At 37.2% G+C, this 12,498-nt stretch overlaps 1 protein-coding gene across 2 annotated transcripts; it reads left to right on the top strand.

The window, feature by feature from the left end:
* The first annotated feature begins 3,597 nt into the window (after positions 1-3,597).
* LOC117344346 (spectrin alpha chain-like) lies at positions 3,598-7,870 on the top strand. Of its 2 annotated transcripts, none has more exons than XM_033907089.1 (5): positions 3,598-3,804; positions 5,968-6,006; positions 6,132-6,278; positions 6,714-6,854; positions 7,085-7,870. In XM_033907089.1, exons 1-4 carry the CDS (start codon positions 3,752-3,754, stop codon positions 6,808-6,810), a joined length of 336 nt encoding a protein of 111 aa, XP_033762980.1. In that variant the 5' UTR covers positions 3,598-3,751; the 3' UTR covers positions 6,811-6,854; positions 7,085-7,870. The 2 variants fall into 2 exon arrangements, 1 of the variants encoding a protein (XP_033762980.1); XR_004536156.1 differs by lacking the exon at positions 3,598-3,804 and adding an exon at positions 5,420-5,549.
* Positions 7,871-12,498: the final 4,628 nt, after the last annotated feature.

Genomic DNA, 12,498 nt, shown 5'->3' with positions numbered 1-12,498 from the left:
GGTCAAATAGGCTAAAATCTGAAAACAACTTCCTGATAACCAAGAGGCCCAGATAGCTTATATTAGGCCTGTAGCATACTTGGATGACAGGCTACCAGGTTTGTTCAATTGAATGACATTGACCTACATTCAAGCTGACAGGGGTCAAACAGGCTTAAATCTTTAAACAACATCTTTTCAATAACCAAGGGGCCCAGTGATTTGATATTTGGTCTGTAGTTTGAAAGGCTACCAAGTTTGTTAAAATACATGATCTTGACCTACATTCAAGGTCACAGGTGTCAAATATGGAACAAAACTTGAAAAGACTTAAAAATGTATTGACATTAATAAACCTAGTCTATGATATTTGAATAAAGCGGTAATCAGCTTTAAGTTAATATCTGCAGAAATAACCTTGATCAACTTCAAAGTTGCTGTAGAATCAGGTGAGCGATACAGGTCCCTTGCACCTTAAAGTCTTATCACTTTTAGATTAAAGCCTTTGACAACACAAGGAATAGGCCTAGTTTAGGACTACAATGTAGGAATGAAAAATTAATGTACAACATACTGCGGAAGTGGTCGGCACAAATTACAACTTACCAGGAGCGAAGATCTAGTCTGGTAATCACAGATACGATGGGAGTTGGTAACGGTCATAGACATGAGACATGGTGCTCACCTTCCACCTTCTGGTTTTGTGGAGTTTGCAATATACTTCTTGACATTTACATGGAAAGTTTAAAACAGGTTCCCCTTGGGTTCTAGCTTTGCACAATCAATTTTGTTATCAAAAATGAAGAAATAATGGTTACCAGATTGCCATCTTGAATTTCATCAGTTACACTGAAGTATTATTTAGTGTACCAGATTCAAGAACCACAACCCCATGTTGACAGAGTTATTGCCCTTTTTTGAAATCTTTCCAGAGCATAACTTTTCCAAGTTAAGCAATGATCATTAACCTTGGTGTGTTACACTAAGGTGATGTGCAACCCCTTATTTACAGAGTTTTTGCCCTTTGTTAAAATGTGTCTGAAGCATAACTGGACTATGATTGAATGCAGATGAAACATACAGCTGACATATACAATTAGTGAATTATGCCCTTATTTATAAAGCTCAAGCATAAGAATGTGTTAGACACAAATACATATATTTAACATTTTAAAAAATCATTCTTTCTTCTAAACTCACCATTTTAACATATTTCACGCGTATGCATCCTTATGACCAAATACAAAATTCACAAGACAGGAAAAGTCTCCCAACTATGTTGATTTCAGGGAACTTTCATCAGTTCCACTGATGTTCTTGTTTAATGTTATTTCCTGTAAAAGATTGTAGAGATATTTCTTAAACAGTGCACAAAATGACACACATAAAACAAACATGGACAGGTTTTAAGGTCACCTGGGATGAAGGGCTGCCAAGTTTGTTTAAATGGATGATCTTGACCTTCATTCAATGTCACGTGGGTCAAATATGCTATCAAAATAACCCCTCACTAAGCAAGAGGCACAGATATATGATATTGGGCCGTTAGCATGCTGGGGTGTACAACATTGACCTCAAATTCAAGGTCACAGGAATCCAATCAAATCTGCGTGTTTTTCAAATTGTGTACAGATGTTCTCTTTGAGACCTAGTTTTGCGATATCACTTTTCTTGCAGATCCATCATTAAATGATGATAGATGTTGACAGGATGTTAAACAATATGAAAACAACACCAATCTTGCAGATATATAAAACAATATCGTTTAATATATAAGATATATGATTTCATGGACAGTGCTTGAAATATGTATTTTTTAAAATCTGTATGCTTGTTTGACTTGGATGGCCATCTTTGATTTCAGTGTTGAAGATTAAATGTTATGATTTAAAAACATGGTTACTTAATGTATAGTTAGTCTGGTCTCAGTATTAAGATGTGATGCCCGGTCTGTATGAGGTCACAGATGCCAGGTCTGTAAGAGGTCACAGATGCCAGGTCTGTATGAGGTCACATATGCCAGGTCTGTATGAGTTCACAGATGCCCGGTCTGTATGAGGTCACAGATGCCCGGTCTGTATGAGGTCACAGATGCCAGGTCTGTATGAGGTCACAGATGCCCGGTCTGTATGAGGTCACAGATGCCTGGTCTGTTTGAGGTCACAGATGCCAGGTCTGTATGAGGTCACAGATGCCTGGTCTGTATGAGGTCACAGATGCCCAGTCTGTATGAGGTCACAGATGCCTGGTCTGTATGAGGTCACAGATGCCAGGTCTGTATGAGGTCACAGATGCCAGGTCTGTATGAGGTCACAGATGCCAGGACTGTATGAGGTCACAGATGCCTGGTCTGTATGAGGTCACAGATGCCTGGTCTGTATGAGGTCACAGATGCCAGGTCTGTATGAGGTCACAGATGCCAGGTCTGTATGAGGTCACAGATGCCCAGGTCTGTATGAGGTCACAGATGCCCAGGTCTGTATGAGGTCACAGATGCCCGGTCTGTATGAGGTCACAGATGCCAGGTCTGTATGAGGTCACAGATGCCAGGTCTGTATGAGGTCACAGATGCCTGGTCTGTATGAGGTCACAGATGCCAGGTCTGTATGAGGTCACAGATGCCAGGTCTGTATGAGGTCACAGATGCCCAGTCTGTATGAGGTCACAGATGCCCGGTCTGTATGAGGTCACAGATGCCAGAGTCATAATGAGGTTACAGATGCCAGAGTCAGTATGAGGTCACAGATGCCAGGGTCAGTATAACTAGGATTACTGTTCGGTAGGTGATATCAGTTTTAACACCTGATCGGGTCTGACAGTTAACTGATTTAACACTACTGTTACAAGACTTAACAAAGGCAGTGAAAAGTGAGATAAGTGGTGTAAAGAGGGGAACAAAGGGAGACAAATTATTGTCAAATTATAGATGACAAACTCATAAAGGGAGGTAATCTAATTAATGATGGGAAACAAAGGGAGATAATTTCTTGTCTTATTATAGATGATGACTTTAAAAATGGAGATGATTTTTTGCAGTCCCTAATATACATTCTTGTACAAAAACTACATAATAACTGCATTGTGCAGGTGCAAACACACATTCTGTGAAATGTTTTGTGCAGAAATAATTTCATCAGCAAAGATCTTTAGATCATTATCTTGTAGTAGGAGTGGAAAAATGCACGGCCAGACAGAGGTTCGAACCCGGGACCTCCGAACACTAGCCGGATGCTCTACCGATTGAGCTACCTGGTCGCCGATGATCGACCCGGTCCAGTTCCGCTACAATCTTACTACCCACGTCAACTTACATAACATAACAAGGACAAAGCTAGCTGTTTACACTGACATTTTGTGGGCTTGCACACACCTTCTTTGATCTACAGGTAAAATATATATTCATATCGTTTACTATTTCAAAGCATTACTGACTGGAAACCAAAACAGTGTCAAATGACATATTTTAATTGAGTTTGTGCAGCCCGGCTTGTATCTGGTTTTAGTAGAAAACAGGGTAGTTCATTGACATGGAAATGTAATAGTGTAGTTTTGTTAGGAATGACTCACGCGGTACCAGCCACAGGTAAACAGGTGGGAGGATGTGTTTTGGTCGGGGTCAGTGGTTTGATAGATTTGTCAAATAAATGTCAGTGTTTAATGTACATGAGACTGGTGGTGGAGCAGCCGACAGATATGCTCAACAGTCTGAAAGCATTCCTCTTTAATAGGGATTTACTGTACTCTTTACTGTGTGTCGCCGACAGGAGATGTAATGTTGACAATTATTCCAGGCCTTTACACTGTGATTCTGCTGAATGTGTTACTGTAAGTATCGTAGTCACAATATCCCGACAATCTGTTATAGAAAATGTGTACCCGTACAGTATCGTAGTCACAATATCCAGACAATCTGTTACAACTTTTTACAAAGTAAAAATGTGTAAGTGCATCATCCACGTCAAGAATTGTCAAACAAATTGTTCTGTCCATATATTCTCCACATTACAATCAACACTTCATAATCTATGTCACAACTTTACTAGGTGATCTGGTGATTTTACAGATGCTATATAAACATGTTCTCTATAAAAGAAGTGACTTTTGTACAAATTTTCTGTATACTTGCATTTTCCCGTGACTATCAAATACAGTCCAAACAATACAACTATCAGAAAAACCCTTTTATTTCATTTGTATTTCCATATCATTAAAGTGCAAAAGAATAATTGTGTGTTTATCACACTGCTTTGGAGGCATGTCTGTGAAATTAGAAAATTAACGATGCACCTATAGATGATACACTAAGGTTGATTAACTAAGGTTGATTACGGTAATGGTTATATGTAAATCATTACGGTAATGGTTATATGTAAATCTCCTATAGGTGATACACTAAGGTTGATTACGGTAATGGTTATATGTAAATCTCCTATAGGTGATACCCCAAGGTTAATTACGGTAATAGTTATATGTAAATCTCCTATAGGTGATACCATAAGGTTGATTTCGGTAATGGTTATATGTAGATCTCCTATTGGTGATACCCTAAGGTTGATTTTGGTAATGGTTATATGTAAATCATTACGGTAATGGTTATATGTAAATCTCCTATAGGTGATACCCTAAGGTTGATTACGGTAATGGTTATATGTAAATCTCCTATAGGTGATACCCTAAGGTTGATTACGGTAATGGTTATATGTAAATCATTACGGTTATGGTTATAATTATTTGTAAATCATTACGGTAATGGTTATATGTAAATCTCCTATAGGTGATACCTTAAGGTTGATTATGGTAGATGTTGATTGGTAGGATTATAGTGTAATCATTGTCAGATTTTTTGTGTAATCATTGTCAGATTTTAGTGTAATCATTGTCAGATTTTAGTGTAATTATTGTCAGATTTTAGTGTAATTATTGTCAGATTTTAGTGTGATTATTGTCAGATTTTAATGTGATTATTGTCAGATTTTAGTGTAATTATTGTCAGATTTTGGTGTAATCATTGTCAGATTTTAGTGTGATTATTGTCAGATTTTAGTGTAAATATTGTCAGATTTTAGTGTAATTATTGTCAGATTTTAGTGTAATTATTGTCAGATTTTAGTGTAATCATTGTCAGACTATATGTTTAATTATTAGAAGATAAGTGGTGTTGAATGGTGTATCCTGTATTAAAGACAGGTGTGATATCTGATAGGAGATTCACACTCTCGTCCAGGTGTGATATCTGATAGGAGATTCACACTCTCATCCCAGGTGTGATTTACCTATAGCCTCTGGTCAGGACACCTTTAGAGTAATGATCATCATCAACAACTGGTGGTCAATGTACATACCATCTGGTCAATTATAACTGACCTGTCACCTTCAGTGTTTACCTGTAGGTATTGGCTCTGAGACCAGTTATAGAGACTGGACATGTGTCATCTGGTGGTATAGACTGGTCAGTTGGAGACAAATATAGACTGGTCAGTTAGAGACAAATATAGACTGGTCAGTATACTCCAGTGAGACTGGACCAGTATAGTGTTCAGGATATACCCCATTAAGACTGGACTCAACTGGTCAGTGATTACCTGTTTGTGTAAAGGTTTATACAGCACTACTGTTAATAGAGGTCAAAGTCACTACTACTGTTGATAAAGGTCAAAGTCAGCACTACTGTTAATAGAGGTCAAAGTCAGCACTACTGTTAATAGAGGTCAAAAGTCACTACTACTGTTAATATTGTATTTCAATGAGTTGAAGTTGTGAGAATATAACTGAGACAAGTCTTAATTAATATATATGAATCATTCCAAGATGATTGTAGTGTATGTATTACAGATGATAGCTCCATGAATATTCAAAGATTGTCAGCTATATCTTGTTTTTAAATACCTGTATTTTGCAGTATTTTTGTGTGAAATTGTCAAGTTGTGTTTTATGATACAGTTCAGTATGTAGCGCTCTTGTCACATCTTTACTACTTTTTGTTTACAGGATCAGAAGTGGAGTATCGGAGGACGCTCTGATGTTTAAGTGAGTACCTCATGTGAAATTCACAGTCAAATCAGTTTATTAAAGCAGTTTTTGTATTGAATGAACACATTTCAAATCTACATATCCTACTCGGCCTTGATTGTGTGCTTCCTTTGTTACTATAGACACTTTGACAAGGACAAGTCTGGTATGCTGGACCACCAGGAGTTCAAGTCTTGTCTGCGAGCCCTGGGGTATGATCTTCCAGTCGTAGAAGAGGGGGAGGTTGATCCAGAGTTCCAAGCCATTCTGGATATGGTTGATCCCAACAGGTATGTCAGCCAGTGATATATTGATGTTTCACATATCATCATTATAAAGAATCACATGATATAATCAACATTTCATATAATTATCATTATAAAAAGTCACATGATATATATCAACATTTCACATATAGTCTTTATAAAGAATCACATGATGTATATCAACATTTCACATATAGTTATGATAAATATACCAATATCAACGACAAAAATTCAGGACATAAACATTAAAACAAATATGCTACTTTTTGATAGTAACGATAATCTAATGAAATCCTGATCTTAGATTCTTGTTGGTAGAATCCTAGTTATATGCTATCATACAGATGTATGAACTGACTGTGTATGTTATATACTATCATACAGATGTATGAACTGACTGTGTATGTTATATACTATCATACAGATGTTTGTACTGACTGTGTATGTTTGTTGTGACAGAGATGGCCAGGTTTCCCTACAAGAGTATATGGCGTTTATGATAAGTCGTGAGACAGAGAACGTCCAATCTCGCTCGGACAGGCCTTCCAAGCTCTAACATCTGGGGACAAAGCTTATATCACAGCACAGGAGTTGTATGCGGTGAGTATTGACTAAAGAACAGACTCCAGTACTGTACCTATTGGGATCCTCTTGCTAATTGAGACATACATAATTAACTGAATTTCGTTCCATAAATCTGATAATTGTACAGATGACATCCGGTTGTAGCTTGGTTCTGATAAAATGGTTTAAACAGTTACCAGTTAGGTAATCCCAAACAGTACACGGTAAGTAATAGGACTAATGCCATTTGTTTTTCTGACTTTCAGAACCTGACAAAGGAGCAGGCTGACTACTGTATAGCTAGAATGAAGCCGTTCGTAGACAAGACAGGTCGCGAGGTTGTGGACAGTTATGACTACGCAGACTTCACGCGCTCCATGTTTGTGAATTAATAGGGCTGACTGTCACACAGATCTGTAGAGCTGTTTTCTAACCACTACTTAACCTGGATAGCTTTTCCCAGTATTGTGTATTAGCCAATCTTATACCTATATATGGTCACTTGCACTGCCACCAGAAGAAATAATGGTCACTCGTGTTTTTTTCTGGGAAAAAACAACAACAACATACAAACAGTTTGTCACTGTTCCTTGGAAAACATTGTGTTCATCATCAACAACTTTTTCTTTGTAGGTTGTGAAATCTGAAGCTTGTTATTTGTGTAGACGTGGATTACTGCTGTTGTTTGTCCAGTGTTAATACTAACCCATGATTTGGATTAGTATTGTATTACCCGTCACTACAGAACACACTCCCTAACCAGGAGGTATGAAATCAGTGACTTCCACTCTCACACTCTTGCTCCAGGAAATGTCTGTAATATTTTGACATGCTGTTTTAAGATTATTTTCGCTTCAGCTTTCAGCACAATTTTTTTTATCAATTCATTGCACAAGTATTTTACAAATACAGGATTATGCTTGCTTTATAGAATTAAGAGGGAAATGTGAGACCATCCATTGTAGTTTGTTTGTGGGTAAGATACAGCCTGCCGGTCTTGTCTGTTGTTAGATCTGTCTTCATATTAATATAATAAACCTTCCATAGATAAACTGGTGTTGATTTTGTCTATATTATCAATGTCACTCCCCTGACATTAAGTGGGGATCATTAACTGTAGGACATATACTGCTGTATATATGCAAGTCCTATGGAACTATGCATAAACCAGTATTACCTTTATCTGTGATTAAAGTAGATCCTCATGTATTTTTAGCTCATCTGTCTGAAGCAAGTGAGTTTCTCCATAACCACGAGGTACAGAGACCTGAGAGATTGGTCCTGTGGCATGCTGGGGTGGAGGGCTACCAATTTTGTTCAAATGATTGGCCTTAACCTACATTCAAGGTAATGGAGGTCAAATAGGCTAAAATCTGAAAACAACTTCCTGATAACCAAGAGGCCCAGATAGCTTATATTAGGCCTGTAGCATACTTGGATGACAGGCTACCAGGTTTGTTCAATTGAATGACCTTGACCTACATTCAAGCTGACAGGGGTCAAACAGGCTTAAATCTTTAAACAACATCTTTTCAATAACCAAGGGGCCCAGTGATTTGATATTTGGTCTGTAGTTTGAAAGGCTACCAAGTTTGTTAAAATACATGATCTTGACCTACATTCAAGGTCACAGGTGTCAAATATGGAACAAAACTTGAAAAGACTTAAAAATGTATTGACATTAATAAACCTAGTCTATGATATTTGAATAAAGCGGTAATCAGCTTTAAGTTAATATCTGCAGAAATAACCTTGATCAACTTCAAAGTTGCTGTAGAATCAGGTGAGCGATACTGGTCCCTTGCACCTTAAAGTCTTATCACTTTTAGATTAAAGCTTTTGACAACACAAGGAATAGGCCTAGTTTAGGACTACAATGTAGGAATGAAATTTATTTAATTAATGTACAACATACTGCGGAAGTGGTCAGCACAAACTACAACTTACCAGGAACGAAGATCTAGTCTGGTAATCACAGATATGATGGGAGTTGGTAACGGTCATAGACATGAGACATGGTGCTCACCTTACACCTTCTGGTTTTGTGGAGTTTGCAATATACTTCTTGACATTTACATGGAAAGTTTAAAACAGGTTCCCCTTGGGTTCTAGTTTTGCACAATCAATTTTGTTATCAAAAATGAAGAAATAATGGTTACCAGATTGCCATCTTGAATTTCATCAGTTACACTGAAGTATTATTTAGTGTACCAGATTCAAGAACCACAACCCCATGTTTACAGAGTTATTGCCCCTTTTTGAAATCTTTCCAGAGCATAACATTTCCAAGTTAAGCAATGATCATTAACCTTGGTGTGTTACACTAAGGTGATGTGCAACCCCTTATATACAGAGTTTTTGCCCTTTGTTAAAATTTTGTGACTGAAGCATAACTGGACTATGATTTAATGCAGATGAAACATACAGCTGACATATACAATAAGTGAATTATGCCCTTATTTATAAGCTCAAGCATAAGAATGTGTTGGACACAAATACATATATGTAAAATTTTAAAATATCATTCTTTCTTCTTCTAAACTCACCATTTTAACATATTTCACAGGTATGCATCCTTATGACCAAATACAAAATTCACAGACAGGAAAAGTCTCCCAACTATGTTGATTTCAGGGAACTTTCATCAGTTCCACTGATATTCTTATTAAATGTTATTTCCTGTAAAAGATTGTAGAGATATTTCTTGAACAGTGCACAAAATGACACACATAAAACAAACATGGACAGGTTTTAAGGTCACCTGGGATGAAGGGCTGCCAAGTTTGTTTAAATGGATGACCTTGACCTTCATTCAATGTCACGTGGGTCAAATATGCTATAAGAAATAACCTCTCACTAGCAAGAGGCACAGATATATGATATTGGGCCGTTAGCATGCTTGGGTGTACAACATTGACCTCAAATTCAAGGTCACAGGAATCCAATCAAATCTGTGTGTTTTTCAAATTGTGAATAGATGTTCTCTTTGAGACATAGTTCTGCGATATCACTTTTCTTGCAGATCCATCATTAAATGATGATAGATGTTGACAGGACGTTGAACAATACGAAAACAACACCTTGCAGATATATAAAACAATATCGTTTAATATGTAAGATATATGATTTCATGGACAGTGCTTGAAATATGTATTTTTTAAAATCTGTATGCTTGTTTGACTTGGATGGCCATCTTTGATTTCAGTGTTGAAGATTAAATGTTATGATTTAAAAACATGGGTACCTAATTGTGAAACAATTGTTTTTGGTATCATGGGTGGAAGTTTTCTAACTAATGTCAAATATAACAAACTTCTTTAACTATTGAAATTAGGTCATGACAGAAAGACAGTTTATTAGACTTCAATGAAGTGATTGGTCTATAAGGTCGAGGTCAAAGGCCAACATAAAAGTTTTCTTTTAACTTTTTTCATAAAAACGTAATGAGACAAAAACAATTGTATTCTTAAATAAAGTTAGGACCGATATTTGTGGTCAAAGTTCAACTTTTCTTATACTTACCAGTTGATGTTGAAGATAGGTCATTAATATTCTCAGACTAAAAGTATGTCAAAATTGGTGAGATATATTGTGTTAAAATGTAAAGTCGACTGGAATCAAATGGAGATTATGTGATCAAAGGTCGGGGTCAATCATTTTATATAGGTATATATCCTCCAAGCCTAACTCATTCATGTGATCCCAAATCATGGACTCGCTCGCATCTGTCCTATTTACCGTGGCCAGAAATTTCTCTGTAATTCAATTTTACACACCATCCCTCTATTGACCATTGCTTACAAAGTTAAACGAAGCAGTTAAGATTTTACAGATTGTCAGTAAAAAAAGGTATCAACCAATCAGAGGGCTTAGATATTACAGATTGTCGGTACAAAAAGATATCGACCAATCAGAGAGCTTAGATATTACAGATTGTCAGTACAAAAAGGTATCAACCAATCAGAGAGCTTAGATATTACAGATTGCCAGTTCAAAAGGATATCGACCAATCACGAGCTTGGATATTACAGATTGTCAGTACAAAAAGGTATCAACCAATCAGAGAGCTTAGATATTACAGAGTGTCAGTACAAAAAGGTATCGACCAATCAGAGCTCAGTTTAGGTAACCTTGAGAACAATTCTGAGTGTGACTGCACAACTACGTGACTTCAGTGAAATCTGTCAAAAAAACCCATACAATCAATGGCAGATCTCCATTCTAGTAACGATGGCAAATACATTACATTATACCGCCATCCCCATTACATACATGTGTATGTACACATACAGACCGTAATAAATTCTCAGGTCCCTGTGCATTTGACCAATCTGAAGATTCCGTTTAGTTACGTGTACCGGAGGAAATCGGCCAAACATTTTAGGGGGCGGGCAAGGACTCGTCTCATTGAAGTGATATATAAGTCCGGGTACGATTGGAAAAGTAATGCTCGGATGCATCAACATCTGGGATAGTTCTGATATGCGTAAGGCTTCACTGAAATGGACCCGCAAGTTTTATCGGAATTGTCCGAAAATTACCGGAGGACGGACGGACGAGCCGATTCCAGTAAATAGCGGAATAGACCAATAATGTTTCGGCAGAACGATTTACCCAAAAACACCCAAAAACTACCCAAAAACACCTTAAAACATCTCATAGTATATGTTAACATATCAAATACAGCTATTGATACCTTCTTTTGTTGACTTATCGGCGAGTAGGGTTTTGACGGCGAGGGAGATAACTCTTACAAACAATCATACAATAAAACCGGCAAGACAATTATCTAGCGTAGTTTGTCGATTCACGCACATTTATCTTCCAGACATTTTTTTTTTCATTTACCTTATTAACGATTGTGTTGATGTTGTGAGATGTTTTAAGGTGTTTTTGGGTAGTTTTTGGGTGTTTTTGGGTAAATCGTTCCTGAAGAAAGTGGCAAAATGTGTAGGTCATCTTATTTCGATGTTCCTTGTATTTGGTAGTATCACACAGTTAATGACTCGGAGTATGAACATGCAAATAGCGAGTACATTTTCATGGAATGACCAGGTGCTTGTCAATGAACAATCTAAGGAAGAGATTAAGTTTTGGGACAAAAACATTTGTGTTCGAAATAGTTGTCCATTAAAAGTTGAGTCTAAATGTCATCGACTTGTTTATTCGGATGCAAGTTCAACAGGATATGGTGGTTATTGTGTTGAGTCTTCAGCAATTGTATCCCAAGGTTTATGGAGGGAATGTGATACGAGTCGTAGCTCTACATGGAGGGAGCTAACAGCTGTTTCCCGAGTGTTGAAATCACTCGTTCAGTTTTTGGAAGGGAAGCGAGTAAAATGGTTTTCAGATAATCAAGGTGTTGTTTCTATTGTTGAAAAGGGCAGTATGAAGCCAGAGTTACAGTCTATAGCACTTGGTATATTTGAAGTATGTTGTACTAATAATATTAGGTTAGAGATGGCATGGGTACCTCGTTTAGAAAATGAACGAGCTGATTATTTGAGTAGAATTGATGATCCGGATGATTGGGCGATCAGCTCCAAGATATTCAATCAGCTTGATAAGCTTTGGGGTCCTTTCGAAGTTGATTGGTTTGCATCTTATTATAACAGGAAGCATGAGGTTTTTTACTCCAGGTTTTGGAATCCAGGAGCAGCAGGTATGGATGCCTTTGCAG

The sequence above is a fragment of the Pecten maximus genome, chromosome 2, assembly GCF_902652985.1.
Source record: "Pecten maximus chromosome 2, xPecMax1.1, whole genome shotgun sequence".
Classification (NCBI taxonomy): domain Eukaryota; kingdom Metazoa; phylum Mollusca; class Bivalvia; order Pectinida; family Pectinidae; genus Pecten; species Pecten maximus.
The sequence above is the reverse complement of the archived record's forward strand: the minus strand, read 5'-3'. Positions and strand labels throughout refer to the sequence as shown.